Source organism: Jaculus jaculus, chromosome 13, assembly GCF_020740685.1.
Source record: "Jaculus jaculus isolate mJacJac1 chromosome 13, mJacJac1.mat.Y.cur, whole genome shotgun sequence".
In the NCBI taxonomy this organism is placed as follows: domain Eukaryota; kingdom Metazoa; phylum Chordata; class Mammalia; order Rodentia; family Dipodidae; genus Jaculus; species Jaculus jaculus.
The window spans coordinates 10,063,628-10,084,579 of NC_059114.1; the positions used below are offsets into that span (position 1 = coordinate 10,063,628).

At 48.6% G+C, this 20,952-nt stretch overlaps 1 protein-coding gene across 3 annotated transcripts in view; it reads left to right on the top strand.

Annotated features, from left to right (window-relative positions):
* Mtmr3 (myotubularin related protein 3) overlaps positions 1–8,251 on the top strand; it is a 138,272-nt gene extending 130,021 nt beyond the window's left edge. For 2 of the 3 annotated variants that reach the window (XM_045133001.1, XM_045133002.1), the window contains 4 exons: positions 521–1,928; positions 3,121–3,231; positions 3,694–3,782; positions 6,152–8,251. In XM_045133001.1, coding sequence (XP_044988936.1) covers positions 521–1,928; positions 3,121–3,231; positions 3,694–3,782; positions 6,152–6,323 — 1,780 coding nt within the window. In that variant the 3' untranslated portion in view covers positions 6,324–8,251. The remainder of the gene's footprint in view (positions 1–520; positions 1,929–3,120; positions 3,232–3,693; positions 3,783–6,151) is intronic. The other variant, XM_045133003.1, reaches the window with a different exon arrangement.
* Positions 8,252–20,952: the final 12,701 nt, after the last annotated feature.

The window sequence follows — 20,952 nt, forward strand, 5'->3', positions numbered from 1 at the left end:
CTATGTGATGGTAAAAACTTAGATTTTGCCACTTGTGAGTTAGGTTTATTAAAATTAAGAGTGACAGACAAGACCCTCATAATAGGAGGAAAAGATCATGACATCAGAATAAAAGAGAAGCTGACTGAGAGGGCGAGGGGACATGATGGAGAGTGGCCTTTCAAAGAGGAAAGTGGGGGGAGGGAGGGAATTACCATGGGATATTGTTTACAATTATGGAAGTTGTGAATAAAACATAAGAATTAAAAAACAATTAAGAGTGATAGGGAATACATTAACCTAAACTACCTTAATATCAGAATCAGCAGTGCTGTCTGCCTCCAGCTGAGAAGCTCAAGAGCATTACAGAGAGCGCTGCCTTAAAGAGCGGGTGCTGCTGGCACTGTGTGGGAGGGCGCTCACTTCAGAGACCTGCGGTAGTGGCCCACTTAGGAAACAATGGCTTGCTAAAACCTAGATCTCTTGCTGCCCTCTGAATAACCTCCAAGGTTCTAATTTTCCTGTAACTCCGTCTGTGCAGGTTACCAAAGACGAGATCATTCGACAATCTGACCACAGCCTGCGACAGCACAGTGCCTCTGGCCAGCCGGCGCAGCAGTGATCCCAGCTTGAATGAGAAGTGGCAGGAGCACCGGCGCTCACTGGAGCTGAGCAGCCTGGCTAGCCCGGGAGAGGAGTCTCCTGTGCCCGACAGCCTGGGGAAGCCCAGCAGGATGCCAGGGGGTGCTGAGCTATCTGTGGCAGCTGGGGTGGCTGAGGGGCAGATGGAGAACATTTTGCAAGAGGCCACCAAGGAAGAGAGTGGGGCAGAGGACCCTGCCCACAGGGGTCGCATTGAGACGCCCGAGGTCAAAGAGGAGGCACTCCTAGGGAAGGAGAGCGGGGTGGTCGTGGAGCGCTCAGTTGTGCTTGACCAAGAACTGGAGCTGGATGGTGCGACTCCGAGAAGTCATTTAGACCCCAGCTTGCCTTCGCTTTCACAGGGTGATCCTGAACAGCAGGGTGGGTACAGGGTTCTCCCCAGTTTACTCCAGGGCCCTCCCAGGGAAGAGGAGTCCCAGGAGGTCCCTGGGGAGCAGTCTCACATAGGGGATATGACAGAAGATAAGGAAGACACAGCTCCTTCTCGGCCAGTAGAATCAAAACTTGGCCTTGGTACCTCACAGTCTACTTCTCTACCTTCCCAAGTCCCATTGGAGACAAGAGGACCAAATGTGAACAGTTCTGTGGACGTGATAGCGGAAGATAAGGTGAAGTCAGAGAGTGGACCCCAAGTCCATTATAGACCTTGGCTGGTAAGCAGTGGCAGATACAGTGGCAAGGACATGCTTCCCCCAGCTTTGGAGTCCAGGTCTGTAGAGAAGCTGCTGGGTGAGAGGTCCCAAGGGGGTTCTGTGGTGCACAGGACTTCCCCTGGCAGCACCTTCAACCTCATGCGGGTCCCTGGTGCCTTGCCTTTAGCTGAATGTAAAGAGGAACTTGTGTACAATGGGGCCCTAGAGACTGAAAACAAGGCCTCAGAGCAGCCTGTGGAGCTTGGCACCCCCGAGAGGTATCCCACACCCAATGGTCACTGTGCCAACGGGGACGCTGAAGGGAGTAAGGACTCACTGAGCCGCCAGCTGTCTGCCGTGAGCTGCAGCTCTGCCCAATTGTATTCGAGGAACTTGCACCACAAGTGGCTACACAGCCACTCAGGGAGGCAGTCTGTCACCAGCAGTCCTGACCAGCCTTCCCGCAGCCATCTGGATGATGATGGAATGCCTGTGTACACAGACACAATTCAACAGCGCTTGCGTCAGATTGAGTCAGGCCACCAGCAGGAAGTGGAGACCTTAAAGAAACAAGTCCAAGAGTTAAAGAGTCGCCTGGAGAGTCAGTACTTGACCAGCTCCCTGCGCTTCAATGGGGACTTTGGAGATGAAGTGGTGAGTTAGGTCTTAGTTCCTTTGAAGCTGCCTGAGGAGATGACACATGAAGTTTGGTTGTGCTTTGCATCCAGTGTATAGGGATTGGAATGAATTTCTAGAAGGATTGGAAAGGTCCACAGTTGCCCTGTTTGGTGAAAAGCTGTAGATACCGCTTCTGCCTTTTTTTTCTGCTTTGCTGCTTTCTGTGCCCCATGGGAGTTTGCATGTATGATAAGGGAATAGATGCTTTTCAGAGAGGATCCTGTGAGCTGGGCTTGGTGACTTGTGCCTATAATCCCAGCACATAGGTCAAGGCAAGAGGGTTGCCACAGGTTTGAGGCCAGTCTTAACTATGGAGTTTGACTTTTCCTCCCTGGCCCCTCAACAAACACACAAATCCTATATGGCTTATAAAGATCTTGAACTAGACAGAGCTGGAACGACATTTATAGGGAAATGCTAAATATTACCCTGCCACGTGGGAGTGCTTGTCCCACCTTAGTAACTGCTAGCTCTCCAGGTTTTGGAAGCTTTGGGGGTTCTTTGTGAACAAATATTCGTACCCACCCTGTGGCAGATGCTGGCAGCAGAAGTGGAAAAGTGATATGTCTTTTTAGAACTCTTGAGGAACTAACAGTGATGCGCCTTGGTGGCTGGAAATGGGGACCTAGGAGATGGTTTGAGGAGGGACTTTCTCCGAATGGGTCTGTCAAGTACAAGTGTAAGCCAGGCTCTGAAGCTGTCATCGTACATTAAAGGCGGGCACATCTAATGACTTTTAATCCAAAGTAACTCTTGGCTTTTCCTTCATACTAATTACTAATGGATTCTTGTTGTCCCAGAGAGTCCTTTAGAGAAAGGGTGACATACCCAAAGTACTGTTTTAACTAAGTGGCAAAATTAGGGCAACTAGCCCACCAGAACAGCTGACACAGTACTTACTCCATCCTCTCCACTTGCTTCCTGGAACCCTAATGCCCATCATTCCACTCCAGTGTCACTGCACAGAATCCGTGTGTCCTCCTAGCTGCGCCCAGCCTGTCCTCTGTACCTGGTCAACCCAAAGCTGGACAGCTGACACATCCGTGGATCTGGCAGCCCTAGCGCTGAGGCCTGCCCGTAGACCCCAGTGCTCCCATCTTCACCAAGCCCTTCTGCTGCTTTTGGGAGACCAGGTTCATTCTGTTCAGCTGTGTTTGTTTGCCAACAGACTTCAATCCCTGACTCGGAAAGCAATCTGGATCAGAGCTGTCTGTCTCGCTGCAGCACAGAGATTTTCTCTGAAGCCAGCTGGGAGCAGGTGGATAAGCAGGACACAGAGGTACAGGCTCAGCCCCTGCTCTGAGTGCCATCCATGCAGTTGTGCAGTAATTAACCCCATCCTTGCCCCGCCCCTGGCCGAGGAAGAAACCTGTAATAGTTAGCCTTGAGCCTCTACATCTCAGCTCCTGGAAACCCACATCCATCATTTCTGAGCCACGGACACTCAGGGAACTGGCCCTCTCCCTCCATTGCCTCTGTCACTGGAGCTCTGACAGCAGTCATGGCAACCCACAGTGCTGCTGCCACCACTTGGTCTCAGGGCTACTGGAATCCCCTCCAGGGCAACGACTTGGACGCCTTTATTGTACTGTTGACGTCAGACCTGTTAGGTTGGTACCACCAGAGCCAATGTGGTCCTTATGACTTACTCACTTCTTGCTCACTGTGGCTTGGCTCTGTTGATTCCAGCTGGCTGCCCCCTCCCAGGGCTGTTACTAACCTAGCCCCATCTGTTTTGCAGATGACCCGTTGGCTCCCTGACCATTTGGCCGCCCACTGCTATGCCTGTGACAGTGCCTTCTGGCTCGCCAGCAGGAAGCACCACTGCAGGTTTTATTGGGGGCTTGTAGGGTGGGCTGGGGTATGAGGCCACCCCTGGGGTCACATTTCTTTGTCTTCGATAGTTGCAGCTGACATTTGCTAACTTTATTCCAATTCAGTGATCACTATTAAATTGTGAAATGTGGAAATGATACTTTGATTTCTCAAGTTGGTAGAGCAAGAGCCACCATGCAAACCATTCTTTCCCAGCATAAACTTCATCATGGCTACTCTGGCCCAAAATAGTGTCGTTTTCAAGCTGTGGGCAGGGAACCTCATTTCCCTGTTCCTTCCCTGCTTTCTGACCCCCAGACTTGTTCATTATGCCTTTGGTGAGCTACTGTAGCTGGGGCGACAGTAGAGATAGCGGAGGACGGTCCTCAGTTCTTCCTGTTCCCTCCACCTTCCTCTTTGCAAGCTGGGCAGTGAGCCCCCAGGGCCGCTCTGCTGCAGTGGTGTGTGACTGCCCAGCAGATGTGCCATGCTCCTGGGACAGGAAGTTTGTCAGAACCGAGCCATGGCTCACCACACAAGTGAGCCTGCACTGAACGTGGGGCAAGATGATGATGGTGTGCGGATGGTTCTTGTAGAAGCACATGTCCCCTCACCCTGCACCCCAAATCCATATGGCTTCTCTGAGCTCTTTCTCCCTCCTTGCAGGGATACTGACCGTGTTGATCAAACGTGGTGAGCATTTGCAACAACTGTCTGTGATGTCTGCACACCCACAGTAACTTCTCCACACTAATGCTACTGTACTGTATCCTCAGTGCACTCATGGGCTGAGGGGTGAGGCTGGGAGCCTAGGCAGGCAGGTGGGCTGAAGGGAGCCAAAGCAGCTGGCAGAGCAGGTCAAGGGTGAGCCTGGCTGCCACTCGGTGCTTCCCCTGAGGACTGTACATGTCAGCTGGGCCATCATGCTTGTGACAAGAAGTGGTGCTTTTGCAATGGCTGATCTCACGGGCAGCCCCGGTGAGTTTTAGAGCTTTTATTGGCAGGGCAGTCACTCGTTGAGATGCCAAAATGACACCAGTAACTTTTTAGTCAAAGAGCATCACAATACCTTTTTGTTTTATTTTGTTTGTATAGAGAGAATTGAACAGATGATCTTCCCAGGAAATTATGGTAGTATGGAAGTCAGATAGAAAGCTTAACTGTCAAGCTCATGTGGGGCTTTTGAACTGGACTTCACAGATGCATTAAAGAAATGTTAAATATTCAGAAAGTTTCCTGTGTAACTACAGGTCCTTGCTGACTCAAGCTTTTATAAAGTGCTCACTAAATTCTAGAAATGAAACTTTAGTCCTGTCTTCCCACTGCCCTTTGTCCCAGTTTTCCCTTCTGCACTGGTACTGTGTCCCCACAGACGGTCTTCAGTCTTCTGTCTTCCTGTGCCTGAGTGCTCTTTATCTGGTGGCGGGGCTGCGTTCTGAGAGCTGTTAGTGAGAAGGCGGCTTTCCTATCAGCTGCTTTCCCTCATCTCTATGCAGGCCCCTGGGAGTTCCCTGTGCTGGGCTCATGGGAGGGAGGGTTTGTATTCTAGGACTCAGCAAAAGTAGAGTTGCAAGGTGGTCATGAGCTTATCCTCTGCTGGTTCCCTTTCCTGTGGGTATGACATGCTTTGGTCTGGCTGTACAAACCTGTGCCCTACAGATGCAAAAGAATAGGGCTTTTGGTGTAGAGGAAAGGGCAGGTGTAGGGGTTGAGTGCCATCAGACCCAGAGATCTGAGTCTCTGGAGATGCATGGGGCAGGGCCATGAGCCATAACTGACCGCTGCCTAATAAGGGTACATGTATGCACACGTGTGCTTATCTATGTCCTCATCCTTTTACTGCTCCTCCTTCACTCTGAGCATGTCATGGGCTGCTTGACTTCTGGCTTTGCATGCTGTCTATAGCAGTCTGCCTCCAACTTGCTGCCTCTAAGCTGCTGAGGCCCTTGGGCAAGGCTCCTTACCCTCAGCAGTGTTGGTTGGGCCATCGTTTCTCTCCCCAGAAGGGCCCAGAGACCAGCTCCATTTGACTCCAGCCTCTCTGTTGCCACAGCTGCACAGAGGCTGCCTGGAAAGGTCCCAGGAGCTGCTTCTGGGCTACACCTATCTGCTCTTAAAGACTTCTCTGCAGTAGCATCTTCTTGAATGTGTGACAACCCTGAGCTGTAGCAATGAGGCAGCCACATGACGTCCTTAGCCCTGAAGTGACAAGCACATGTGATTCTAGCCTCTTCCTGGGCTAGAGAAATGAAAGCATTATTTCAGAGGAGTCTGTGGCACATCAGATGATGCACAATAAAAATCTGCCTGTTGAAGTTGATTTCCCCACTCACTACCTACCTACCAGGTGAAACTAACATTTTTCTGTATCTTCTTATCTCAAGGAATTGTGGGAACGTATTCTGCTCCAGTTGTTGTAACCAGAAGGTTCCAGTTCCTAGCCAGCGGCTCTTTGAACCCAGTCGAGTGTGCAAATCTTGCTATAGCAGTCTGCATCCCACAAGCTCCAGTATTGACCTTGAACTGGATAAACCCATTGCTGCCTCTTCAAACTGAAGCTCTGTGACTTGGAGTGGGCAGAGACCGTGCTGCTGTTCCTCTGACAGGCATACACAGCCTGGGCAGACCGAGAGGCCGTGCACTTTGGAATGGGAGCTGGGAACCACCTGTACAAGGGCCAGAGATTGGGATGTACCACTGGATTGATTGGAGATTGATTTTTCTTTCCCCTTCCCTCCCCCTCTGTCTTCAAAACAGAATAATGTCCCCTGGGTGTCTTTTCTCCTCTAAGATAGAAGACCAGAGGTTACCAGGCCCCCTGTAACTGCCAAGCCGCGTACTGTCAGGCATTCTGAGGGGTGGCATGATGCTTCCCAGCGGTAGGAGGCCAGGAGTGAAGACCTGAGACAGGAGAGTGAGCACTAACGCTGGTGACCATTCCCCACAGCACAGCTGCATCCCGCTGTGTGGGAGCCTTTGCTGGCTGGAGATGCACTTCCAGGAGCACCGTCTTGTGCTCCTGGGGTGGGTAGGCCGATCTCACCTCATAGACAACAAATCAATTGGCATTGGGGGGTTATACAGTAAGAACCCAACAAACCCCACTTGGGGAAGAAAGATGTGTGTTTCTTAAGGCAATATGGGGCTGGGACGGAGTGGGTAGCATGTTGCTGGCCCACATGGATCCTGTCTTTACCTTGACCCAGATTGGGTAGGGCTCCTTTTGTTTTCAGGGGCGATTTCCCTGGCCAGGCTAGGTAATGCCTCTAGGTACGGGCAGGGTAGACTGGCCAGAATGAAGTGTCCTGCTATGGCTGAGGCCTGCACTGAGCCTAGGCATACCTGGAACTCTCTTCTGGGGCCTGGTCCTACAAACAGTCTCTTCCTTGGCCAACACAGGGAAATCCAGACTCAGGGTTCCAAAAGTTCCTCACTCCCAAACCAAACCAATCATGGATCTCCCCCTGAGGGATGGAATCACCTTTAGAGGTACAAAGGTCCCCACACAATCAACCTTCCCCTTCTTCCTCTTCTGGGGCAACAGGAAAGGCCTCGCAGTCTCCCTGCCCTTCTCCCGGAGGCCTGGGTGGGCCATGTCTGCTGCTGTCAGAGTGAAGGACTACTTAGTAGCTGCAGGGTTTCTTAGAGACAAGGACTGGAGGAAATCTGGGGTACCCTTCCTCCGTGAGCTTTGATATGGTCCAAAAAGAGCCTTAAACCAAGAAATATTTGTAGTGGAGGTGGATGTGGGAAAGGATGGAGTTTTGATTTGTGCTTTGAATGTTGGCGCCCATGGTTTGTGCCTGCCCTCTCTCATAGGGAAGGCCACGTTTGGCTCTGCTGAAAGCTGTAGACTAGGGACAGGGCTGATCGTGAATGGAGGCAGGGTGAGGTCAGGGGGTGCCTCAGTTCCAGGCTGGCCTGTGCCCACTCCTTTTCCCCTTTGGAAGCTGTTCCCTGTCAGGGGCAAGCTGCGTCAGCAAGGTGGCTTCCTTGTGTGCCTGAGAGTGGGCACACTAGGTCCAGAAGCCTTCTGTGGCGTTGTCAGCTGAGGCAAAGCCCAGAGCCTCTCACTCCTGCGACAGCAGGTCACTCAGTCCAGGTGTAGTGAAACAGGGTGTGACTTACCTCCACACGCACTGTGGTCTGGAGGTGCAGGTAGGGAGAAGCTGGTGTAATTGAAGATTGTCAGTTCCTGATGACAGGTGCCAAGAGGTTATGATACGGGTTTCTTGGGTCTGTTGTACAGTGTGAATAAATGCTTGCAGCTCTTAGCCTTTTTTGATCAATGAAGCACTTTTTTAATATTTTCTTTGTATGTAAAGGAGGAAGTGTAACTCTCCGTAGCTGTACATATAACCCTTTTCTCCTAAAGAGGAGTCAGTCAGTGCTCCTAGATTTTTCATTTTTTTTGTCAAAGCAAGAAGTGAATACTTTAGAGTTGTTAAATGTATAAATAAGTGAATAAAGCTGAGTGTTCCGCACGGTGGCGTCTGCTCACGTGTTCCGATTCTTTGCCTGTGATTGGCCTCCTCTTGCCCTTGTCCTGCTCACAGAGAAGTGCTTTGAGGAGCTGCTGGGGAAGCGGCCTTTGGCAAAGGGAAGACACATGTCAACCTGAGATCTTGGCAAGGAGCCTTAGCACAGTGCCCAAGTACTGGAATCCTTTTCCTCAATTTTGCCCCTTAGGTCTCCCAAGCTGAAAGGGGCAAAGCGTTTGGGCAGCTTAATGAATAGTTGCACATCTGTAGTAATTAACACTACCTCTAGGCTCTTGAGGGAGGAGAGGGGGAGGCCAGGGACTTGCCATGTAACCCGGTCTGGCCTTGAACTCGCTGTGTGTTAGTTTTGGAGAGAATGGGCCTGTTTTTGTTGCTGCTCTGATTTCAGGGCATCTTAACTCTCTGGGCTCTGGGCTCCACACCTAGGTAGTGTTGGCACCTGAATGCAAGCAGTGCTGGGGGAGAAGATTAGAAATTGTCCTGCCCATCATTCCTGGGTAAGAGAATATGGGGGGAGGTGGGCAGAGGCAGACTCCAATGGGATTGGGTTTTGTGCCCAAGTAAAGATCACCTCCCTCCCTGTATCTGCCCCTTAGTTGTTCTGCCTACAACAGCAAGGCCGTGACATCTAGTCACTTCTGGACTAGTTCTTACTGTTAGAGGGGTGAACTTTCTTTCCCTGATAGGGTGGGCCTCAGGATAGGTTGAATGAAGTTGCCACACATAGATCTGAGTGAGCTGGTGAGCTCCTGAAGAGTAACCTGCTGGAAGCCCCTCTGGGGGTCTTAACTCTGAAGCAGTCTCCATAGGGCCACTTCCTAGATCATAACCTGTGCCTGAAGCACTTGAAAACTGGTTCAGCTGAAAACTGAACGTCATCAGCCCACCAGGGACCCTGTGTTCAGACCAAGCTACAGAAAAACCCCTAAGTGTGTGAGGTGGCCAGCATGTTCTCCACATGGCCACCAGTATCCCTAAATCTGTTGGGGTTCATAAGTGGAGAACTGTAGGAGGCAGGAAACAGGGTCCTGCATGACAGGCCCTGAGGAAAGCAGCTTCTAGGGGAAAGTAGTTCTTGGCAAGGCCAGGGTAGAAGAACAAGATCTGAAACAGCTGCACAGTGTCCAGTCTCTGAACTTTCCTCTTCTGGACCCTCACGGTCTTTTTGTATACTTTGACTTCCTTAATCCCAGTTCAACAGAAACCAAATTTTATATATACTGCCTTAACCCACTGGGATTTCCTCATGAGGATGTGCAGAACATTGTTTTCACAGAATTTTGCTAGCATATCTTCCTTGTCAGCACAGAAAGGTACCGTGGACATCTAAAGGCAAACGAGTAAAAACTGTGCCATAAAATCTTAATCCCCAGCCATTAGTATCAAAGCAGGAATCGAAGGTAAGATCCTGGAGTAGGATCCACTTGGCAGCCTGCCTGTGCGGCTTGGTGGTCCCATGCTACCGAAGTTAACTCGAGCGCTGAGTCTGCTGTCCTAAGAGTGACGCTGCTGGTGTCTAAGTGCTCTTGCAGGATTTTATGTGGTGGGTTCCTGATTAAGGGACCTGCAGCTATATCTGTCACCTTAGGGCTAACAGCAGAGCTTAAAATGGGCCCCTCTCTGGAGAAACATGGTAAGAGTTCCAGCTGTTTAATGCCTTGCCACATTTCTGAAGAGGTGGTTGTAAAAGGATCAGGGCATCCACCAGAGGCTTCCTGTTCAGAAGTAGCAGGTGAGCCTTCTCAGTCTCCGACACTTAAACATACCTCTCACCGTCCCCGGTACATAATCCTGAAATCCTGCACCATACTGAATAGGGGTCATCACCTGGCACATGTTCTGCATGGAGACTGTTGCCTCCTGCTCCACCAGGTTGATGGTGATGGGTAAGGGCTCCTTGGGACGGGGGGCTGTTAAGTTCCTAAATGCTGCTACCATTTGAGTTCTGTTACATAGGATGATTTCTTAACTGACTTAGTGTTCAAAGCAGTTGCATCTGAATTGTACTTGCAGTGAAGTTGTTTGCATTGCCTTTAAAGTCATCCTTCCACTGCTTACCGACAGGTTTTAAGATGTGTCTAAGGAAATGAGAAAGTAACCCATGAGGCTTGGATGCTGTCAAATGCACTGGTGTGTTGCTACCAACAGTAGCCCTTGCCTGATGTAACAGAATTGAGTCTTCTGTAGCCTCATTGATCATGGAAGCTGAATAAATATGCCATTGCCACCCAAAAACAGTTGTTCAGCCCCTGGATTTGGGTAGCCTCTGGTTCTCCGGTCAGTGCTGTGAGTGTGCCTTGGGTGTAGGGAAGAGTTACCTCAACCTCCTAGTCTTAGGAGGGGTCTCAGCGAGGAGCGGGTGACATGGGTCAGCATTGGTCTTCATTGGCAAAAACACAAAGAGCCTCATATTATCTGTGTCCATGGTTTTTGTGTGGGAGGATTGTAGGAAGTGAGCACCCAGGCTTACACTTAAAGGAAGATAAAAAGAAAGGTTTTGGGGCTGGAGGATGGGTCAGCAGTTAAGGCACTTGCCTGGGAAGCCCAAAGACCCAGGTTTGATACCCCCAGTACCCATGTAAGCCAGATGCACAAGGTGGTGCATGCATCTGGAGTTGATTTGCAATGGCTCAAGGCCCTAGCACACCCATTCTCTCTGCCACCTCTCCTTTAATCAAAAATGAGTAAAGTATAGCTGGGCATGGTAGCCCACGCTTTTAACCCCAGCACTCAGGAGGCAGAGGTAGAACATAATGATGAGTTTGAGGCAACCCTGAGACTATACAGTGAATTCCAGGTCAGCTCAGCCTGGGCTAGAGTGAAACCCTACCTCAAAAAAAAAAAAAAAAAAGCGGGGGGGAGTGAACTGAAGAGATGGCTCAGCAGTAAGGCAAGTGCCTGCAAAGCCTAATGCCAGGTTTGATTCCCCGCTACTCACATAAGAACAGATGCTCAAGGTGGCACGTGTGTCTGGGATTTGTCAGCAGTGCGTAGAAGCCCTGGTGCACCGCACTTGTGCACCCATTCTCTCTTACCTGCCTTTCTCTCAAAATATTAAAAAAAAAAATAATTGGAGAGCAATTGAAGATGCCCAATATTGAACACAAACTTTAAGAAGGAGCAAAAGATTAATTCAAACTACCTAATGAGTTAATGTCAAAATGTGAATAAAATCTCTTAGCTGTGCAAGGAAGTGCATGCCTTTAATTCCTGTGCTCAGTTTCGCTATGTGTTTTTGAAGCCACTGCCAGGCATTAAATTGCTTTGTGTATTAGTGACCATTACCCCAGGCCAGTTCCCTTCCAATTGGTGACCCTGGGAAAATTTACATATATATATATATATATGTATATATATATATATATATATAAACATATATATACACACACACATATATATACATATATACATACATACACATGTATATATGGCAATGTAGACCTTACTGTGATGCCTTGGCAGCACCAGAGTTTCAAACCCTTGAGCATACATATTAGAGATAGTTTTTAATTTTTTGGTTTTTCAAGGTAGGGTCTCACTCTAGCACAGGCTGACCTGGAACTCACTATGTAGTCTCAGGGTGGTCTTGAACTCACAGCGATCCTCCTACCTCTGCCTCCCGAGTTCTGGGATTAAAGACGTGCACCACCATGCCCAGCTAGTTTTTTAGTGTTTTTCACGTAGCGTTCAGAACGGATGTGTACAGAGAAACACTACAACCACAGTCGGCTTATGAACCACTGACTTGCTGGAAAGAACTAGGTTGTGTGGAGGGAGGCCTGCTGTGCCAGTCAAGCTGCCCATGGGCACACAATTACCGGCTAGTTCATCCTTGGTAGAGAGCACATGGCACCTAAGAGGAGACTGAAGACGAGTGTCTTGCACATGTGCCTCACCTCGCTGTCCCATCCTTCGAGGCACCAGGCTGCTGGCTGTGTTCTGAGCCTTCAGACCCAAGTAGCCCTTTGGATCTACCACATAACTTAAACCAGTGGTGGTTTAACCCCATATTTTTCATTTTACCCTTCAAATTCATGACAACAAACAAGGCAATTAGCATGAATGATCCAAATGCGAGTCCTCACATCTGGAATCCGTGACTTGGAGAACTGGCTGCCTTTACCTTACAAGGATAGATTTTTACTGTGAGGCTTTTTTTTTTTTTTTTTTTAATATAGGGTCTCACTCTAGCTCAGGCTGACTTAGAATGCACTATGTAGTCTCAGGGTGGCCTTGAACCCACAGTGATCCTCCTACTTCTGCCTCCCGAGTGCTGGGATTAAAGGCATGCACCACCACCATGCCTGGCGTGTGAAGCATTTGGTCTTAAGTTTTACACTAACTTGCCAAAGTATCAATTAGCCAAAGACAAACTAAAGTTCACAAGTGTTTCATTAAAGAATTCAAACAAACTGGGTGTGGTGCTCACGCCTTTGATCCCAGCACTCAGGAGGCAAAGGTAAGAGGATCGCCGTGAGTTCCCGGCCAGCCTGGGCTAGAGTGAGACCTTACCTTGAAAAACCATAATAATAATAAAATATTTTTTGACAGATGCAAGTCTGTGTGCACGGAGTTAAGTTGTATAGACAACTGGAAGGCAGAGGCAGAGAGAGTCCCGCTCCACAGCAATCCTGTAGAGAGTGGCATAGCATCAGGTTGGCTGAACACTAATGAATTTAAGCTGCCAACTGAAGACTGCCAGAAGGTACACACTGCTCTCTGGGCAGCTGACTTAGAGTGACCCTGTCAGAATCCCACAGCTTGTGGCTGGAAAAAGAAATGAAGACCTCACTTTCAGATGGCCTTGACTCACCAATGACAAAGGAGCTGTCTCCCAAGTTACCTTCTCATTACTGTGACAAAACCGCTGACCAGAAGCAGCTTATGAATGGAAAGGGTTGAGGGGAAGTTTTATCATGACAGGAAAAGCATAGCAGAAGCAGAGAGCCAGGCATCACATTTCCACACCAGCAGGGAAGAGCGTGAGCTAAGTGCCAAGCCAAGGCCAGCCCCCAGTCACACCTCTCCCGGTAAAGGCTCCACCACGGAGGATTAAGTACGAAGCTTAATCACAAACACATGAAGCTGAGCACATTGAACATTCAAGCTACTACATTACAACCCTGGCCCCCATGCACTCTTGACCATCTCGTAATGCAAAATGCATTCAGTCTAACTGGGCGTGGTGGCGCACGCCTTTAACCCCAGCACTTCCGAGGCAGAGGTAGGAGGATCACCATGAGTTCAAGGCCAGCCTAAGACTACAGAGTGAGTTTCAGGTCAGCCTTAGCTAGAGTGAGACCCTATCTGGAAAAACAGCCAAAAAGGAAAAAACTTCCTATAGTTTCTACTAGTCCCAACACTATTCAAAAGTCCAAAGTCCATCTGAGACTCAGATAGTCTTAACTATGAACCCTATAAAATCAAAACAAAAGTTACATGCTTCCAACATAACATTCCTGTTCCAAAAAGGAGGGATGGGGGCATCACAAGGAAAGACCAGATCAATGCAAGACAGAAAACCAGCAGGGCAAAAATCAGATCTTGTGGCTCCATGTTGGGGACCTGGGACTCGTGATGAAAATATCTGGGAGCTGGAGAGATGGCTCAGCAGTTAAAGGTACTTGCTTACAAAGTCTGACAAGCCAGGTTCGACTCCCCACTGCCCCCATAAAGCCATGATCTGGGCGTCAGGGTGCATGCCTTTAATCCCAGCACTCGAGAGGCAGAGGTAGGAGAATCACTGTGAGTTCAAGGCCACCCTGAGACTACACAGTGAATTCCAGGCCAGCCTGGGCTAGGGTGAGACCCTTCCTCGAAAAACCAAAATAATAGTGATAATAACGACATTGTTATTAACACAGTGTATATAAGCTGTATACAATTTCAAGTAAAATTTTCACTTCCCGGAGGCCACTGAGGCAACATCTCTAGTGGGGCTGTAATGGCTTGTTTAAATACTGTACCGCAGAGCCTTACTGCTTGCTCGTGTCTGTAGACTAGTCAAATGCTGATGCTGGCTTCCCCATCAGAAGCCCTAATACTTCTGGGGGTAGCACACAGAAATAGCTCAGTAAGTGACAAGATGACATTAGCCAGATGGTATGGGACTTTTCGCTATTTCCCTCCTGCCTACAGCCTCTTCCTTCATCCTGGTTCAGCTCCTCTCCTGTCCCTAAGGCCTGAAAAGCAAGTTCTTAAAGTCTCTGTCTCCGGCTCCTCCCGCCCTTCACCGCCGGGCTCCAAGGAGGAGCCGGCTGCCTCTGGCCTGTACCTGCTCCCTGGCTGCAGGTGTCCCTGAGGCTCAGCAGAGCTGTCCTCCTCCTACACTTGCTTTCCAGGAGACTCGGCAATCAGGCTAGACAGCAGTCTAGTGGCAGAGCATATGCTTACCATTTATAAGCCCTGGGTTCGATCTCTAGCACCACCAAAAAGTAAATAAAATAAAAATGCTCAACATGGAAGCTTGTTACCGACCACGGTTCCACAGGAGTTTGTGCAGGGGACCCAGCGGAGGCTGTGTCTGGCGTTACCCCCAAGGCCTCACATGCTCACACTTGTGCCCTGCTTCCGCACGGTTCGTGCTGCGGTATTGGCCCAGGACCAGCTTTCATAGGCCTGGAGTCCTTGCTAGCCCCGTTTCATCAGCCAGAAGGACCAAAGCAGTGGGGCGTCCCCCGAACGGGCCTTGGCTGTCCTCTGCCCACAGGATCTGGTCAGCACGTAGTAGAGCACTTTTGCCCTCTTACCTCAACCCTAAGTAGGGAGTTCACCTGTTACCGCTATACTATATATAGGTGAATTCCTCCTCGTTCCCCGCCCGCCTTTCCTGGGCCTGTACAAACTCTCCCCACGGAGCTCAGTTCAGTTCTGACCTGTGCCAGGCAGCAGTGAACCCAGCTAGCCAAAGCCACTGGCCAGGGCCACATGCTCTCCCAAGGACCAGAGCAGAGAGGCCAGTGGCAGGCCTCCCTGGCACCTTGCCTATCATGTGCCCTCCAGCTAGCTTGCCCTTGAAAGCGCACCAGGCTTTCTGATCCCTGCCAGCGCTGAGGGCAAGAATCCACTGTCTGCTGAAGCCCCCTCCGCCCTGTTCCACCTTGAAACAGACCCTGTCACCCTCCCAGTTGCTAGAGAACCTGGCCAAGGCCCCAACCATAAGGCCTTTGCTTCTGCCAGATCTGAATGTGTCCTGTGACTCATTCATTTAACAAGGAATTTGGAGCTGAGCTCTGTCCAGGCTTCTGGTGACTCAGATGCCTCCCTGCCCCTTCTGTTCCATGAGATGACATGGCACTATTCTGTCCCTGGCACTATTTGTCCTCAAGAATATACCACCATTTGGAAAGATCAGGCAGATAAATATATTTAAGAAGTTCCACTATCCAATAAGAACTGGCACCTAGAGAAGCTTCCAGAAGTGGCTGATGACAAGGGAAACCAGAGTTTCATATATGTATTCAGAATTTTATCTTGAAAGTACTACTAAAGTACTACCCAGGCGCGGTGGCACACGCCTTTAATCCCACCACTCGGGAGGCAGGGGTAGGAGGATTGCTGTGAGTTTGAGGCCAGCCTGAGACAAATTCCAGGTCATCCTGGGCTACAGCAAGACCTTGAAAAAACTTGGGAGGTGAGGGGGGAAAGCAAGTATTCTTCTAAGCTAATTTTTAACTGACAAAATTGTTTAAATTCTCTTTTATTTTTTAGTTTAATTAGTTAGCCAGTTAGTTATTTTTGGTTTTCAAAGGTTGGGTCTCACTCTAGCTCAGGCTGACCTAGAATTCACTATGTCGTCTCAGAGTGCCCTCAAACTCTCAGCAATCCTCCTGCCTCTGCCTCCCGAGTGCTGGGATAAAAGGTGTGTGCCACCACACCTGGCTAAATTCACTTTTAAAACTCAATTTTGTTTATGCACTGTGGGAGATGGAACCCAGGTCTTTGAGCATGCAAGGTAAGTGCTCTATCACTGAGCTGTGTTCCCAACCCTTAGTTTTGAATTGATAAACTGAAACATGTATATAATGTTTTGTAATATGTGTACATTGTGGAATAGCTAAATTAAGCCAATGAGCACATATTATGTCTATCAATTTTTGTGATGAGGACACTTAAAAAATGTAAATGTTGGGCCTGGAGAGATGTTAAGGCCCTTGCTTGCAATGCCAAAGGACACAGGTTCAATTCCCCAGTGCCCACATAAAGCCAGTTGCACAAGGTGGCACATGTATCTGGAGTTTACAGTAGCTAGAGGCCCTGGCACACCCATTCTTTCTATCTGCCCCTCCTTCTCAAATAAATAAGTTAATTAAATATTTTGAAAAATTAAAAAATGTGAATGCTTCAGGAACATAGTACATTTTGTTAACAATGATCTCAAACTTGGCATCGAGGTACATGCCTATAATTATAGCACTTGAGAGGCTGAGAAAGAAAGATGTGTTCAAGGCCAGTCTGGTCTACAGAGTTTCGCTAGAGTGAGGCCCTGCCTCAAAACAACAATAACAGAACAATTTGTGGTGCTGTAGATATGGCTTAGTGATTAAGGCTCTTGCCTGCAAAACTAAATGACCCAGGTTTGATTCCCAGAACCCACATAAGCTAGCTGCACAAGGTGTCACACGTGTCTAGAGTTTGTTTGCAGTGGCTGGATGCCCTAGCTTGCCCATTCTCTCTCTCCCCCCTCCCTCTCTCTCTCTTACTCTCTCCACCACCGCCTCTTTCTCAATCAAATAAGCAAAAATAAAATATTTAAAAAACAACTTGGAAGCCAGGCGTGGTGGTGCATACCTTTGATCTTGGGAGGCAAAGGCAGAGGAAGGAGGATTACTGTGAGTTCAAGGCCACTCTAAGACTCCACAGTGAATTCCAGGTCAGCCTGGGCTAGAGCAAGACCCTACCTTGAAAAACCAAAACAACAACAAAAAAACCAATTTGGGGATTTAACTCAAAGGGTGAGTGATTGCCTAGCAAGCTCAAGGCCCTGGATTTGGTTCAGCACGGGGCATGGGAGGGAATCATAAGGGAGGGTGGGGAGATAGCTTAGCAGTTAAGGCATTTGCCTGCAGAGCCTAAGGACCCAGGTTTGATGATTCCTCAGTGCTTATGTAAGCCAGATGCACAAGGTGGCACATGTGTCTGGAGTTCGTTTGCAGCAGCTGGAGTCCCTGATGTGTCCATTCTCTCTCTCTTGTCTCTGCCTCTTTTTCTGTCTCTCTGCCTCTTTCTCTTAAATAAATCAATAAAATAAAAAAATTAAAAACCAAGGTAACTGATTACTAACCCTTATTGTTAAAAACAAAACAAAAAAAATCAAGTCGACCTTTTGAATTATTTTATTTATTTATTTTGGCTTTTTCAAGGTAAGGTCTTACTTTGGTCCAGGCTGACCTGAAATTCACTATGTAGTCTCAGGGTGGCCTTGAACTCACAGTGATCCTCCTATCTCTGCCTCCCGATTGCTGGGATCAAAGGTATGTGCCACCATGCCTGGCTTTGAATTAATTAAAATTTTAGCTGGCCATGGTGGCACACACCTTTAATCCCAGCACTCAGGAGACAGAGATAGAAGAATCACCATGAGTTTGAGACCACCCTGAGACTACAAAGTGAATTCCAGGTCATCCTGGGCTAGAGCAAGACCCTACCTCGAAAAAACAAAACAAGGGCTGGAGAAATGGCTTAGCGGTTAAGGCACTTGCCTGCGAAGCCCAAGAACTCTGGTTTGAATCTCCAGGTCCGGTGGAGCCAGACGCAGTGACACAAGCATGCAATACTACAATGCACCACAAGGGGGCACATGCATTTGGATGTCATTTGCAGTGGCTGAAGGCCCTGGCACGTCCATTCACTCTCTCTCTCAAAATAAATAATAATTAAAAAATAAATAAATAAAAGCTTCAGCCAAAAAGCATTCTGTCAGTCTGAACACTGGTCTCCCTCTCTTCTATGACTAATTGAGGTTTCTGAATAGAGGATGAGCAAGATGCTGATGATCGTTAAAGTTTACTACAGGCCAGGTGCTGTTGAAGCATTTACCATGAATCTCCTATCAACTAGATGGGGCAGCTGGTGTGTTGTCATCTGGAAGGAAGACAACAACCTATAGAGCTGGAAAGCCCCACTTGCAAGGTCACCCAGAAAATAAGCAGAGGAGTCCTGGTTAGCATTAAGGTCCTGTATCCAACCACTGCGCCTCTTTTTCTCTTTTGATTCCTTGCAAGCTGCATGAGGGAGGTGGCTGAGGCACACACAGGCAAGCTGAGATGAGAAGTAGTGCAGTAAGAGGCCATGCATTTGAAAGTGCCTGGGCCAGGTGATCCAGGCCTGTGATCTCTGCTAATCAGTAAGCTGGCTGTCAGGGGGATGGCTAGTACAAGGCCTGCCTGGGATACACAGCAAGTTCAAGTCTATCCTGGGGAACTTAGAACCTGTTTTAACATTTTTTAAAATTTTTTTGTTCATTTATTTATTTATATTTGAGAGTGACACACACAGAGAAAGAGCAGAAAGATAGAGAGAGAGAGAATGGGTGCATCAGGGCCTCCAGTCACTGCAAACAAACTCCAGATGCATGTGCCCCTTGTGCATCTGGCTAACGTGGGTCCTGAGGAATCAACCCTCAAACCAGGGTCCTTAGGCTTCACAGGCAAGCACTCCACCACTAAGCCATCTCTTTTGCCCAACCATTTTTTTAAAATTTTTTTTTTGTTTTTATTTATTTATTTGAGAGTGACAGACAGAGAGAGGAAGAGGCAGATAGAGAGACAGAGAGAGAGGGAATGGGCGCACCAGGGCCTCCAGCCACTGCAAACAAACTCCAGACGTGTGCGCCCCCTTGTGCGTCTGGCTAACGTGGGTCCTGGGGAATTGAGCCTCGAACCAGGGTTCTTAGGCTTCAAGGCAAGCGCTTAACCGCTAAGCCAATCTCTCCAGCACTCAATCATTTTTTTTTAAAGGAGGAAAAAACAGAGAATGGACCCAGGTTTGATTTCCCCAGTACCCAAGTAAGCCAGATACACAAGGTGCCACATGCATCTGGAGTTCATTTGCAGTGTCTGGAGGCCCTGTCACTCCCATTCTCTCTCTCTCTCTCGAATAAATAAATAAGATGTTAAAAACAGAGAAGGAGGAAAGATGTGGATACAGCTCAGTTGGCAGAGTGCTTGCCTGGCATTTGCAAAGCCATAGGTTCAATTCCAATACCACAAGAAGTAAATAAATAACCAATCCTACAATGTATTTACATTGAATACACAGAACTCAGCTGTATAAAATTATTCACAAGTAGTCCACACTGCAGTAAACAGTCAGGTACACAGGGGACCACCAGGTTTCTCAGGAGGGGCTGCCATTCTCGCCTCCATAGTTTCTGTGTCTAACCATGGCCAGCTTGCATCTGAGAACAGTTTGCAAACCAGGTGAGGTAGGTATGGATGTAGTCTCAGCACTCAGAAAGCAGAGGCAGGAGAATCATGAGATGAAGCCCAGCCTGGGCTATATAGGGAATTTGAGGACAACCTGAGCTGTATAGTGAGTTCCTGCCTTAAAATCAAAATAACAAAAACAACACAAGTACATCATTTTAAGAGGGCTGGAGAGATGGCTTAGTGGTTGCGTGCTTGCCTGTGAAGCCTAAGGACCCCGGTTCAAGGCTCGATACCCCAGGACCCACGTTAGCCAGATGCACAAGGGGGCGCATGTGTCTGGAGTTCGTTTGCAGTGGCTGGAGGCCCTGGCACGCCCATTCTCTCTCTCTCTCTCTCTCTCTCTCTCTGTCTGCCTCTTTCTCTCTCTGTTGCTCTCAAATAAATAAATTAAAAATAAACAAAAAAATTTTAAGAGAAGGCTCAGCAGTCAAAGGCGCTTGCTTTCAAAGCCTGCTGGCCCAGTTTCAGTTCCCCAGTATCCACGTAAAACCAGATGTAAAGTGGGAGGCAGAGCCAGGAGCCTCAGGACTTGTGGGCCAGCTGGTCTGCCATACATTTGCAGTGGCAAGAGATACCATCTCAAGGAGGGTAAAGCATAAACATCTCAGAGTTGTCCTTTAAACTTCACATGCATGCCATGTCTCATGTGTTCACACACACATACACACACACACACACACACACACACACAAGTAAATAAAATTATTTTAGGGCTGGAGAGATGGCTTAACAGTTAAGGCCTGCAAAGCCTATGGACCCAGGTTCAATTCCCTAGTACCCACATAAGCCAGCTGCACAAAGTGGCATACATGTCTGGAGTTTGCAATGGCTGGAGGCCCTGGCGCACCCATCTTCTCTCTCTCTCTCTCTCTCTCTCTCTCAAATAAATAAAACATTTTTAAAAAGAACATAACCTTTAAAAACAATCACAGCATTTTTTTTCTTGTGGTTTTTTGAGGTAGGGTCTTACTCTAGCCCTGGCTGACCTGGAATTCACTCTGTATTCTCAAGGTGGCCCCGAACTCATGGCGATCCTCCTACCTCTGCTTCCCGAGTGCTGGGATCAAAGGCGTGCACCACCACGCCTGGCTAGTCACAACATTTTTTTTTTTTTTTTATTTGAGAGCGACACAGAGAAAGACAGATAGAGGGAGAGAGGGAGAATGGGTGCGCCAGGGCCTCCAGCCTCTGCAAACGAACTCCAGACGCGTGCGCCCCCTTGTGCATCTGGCTAACGTGGGACCTGGGGAACCG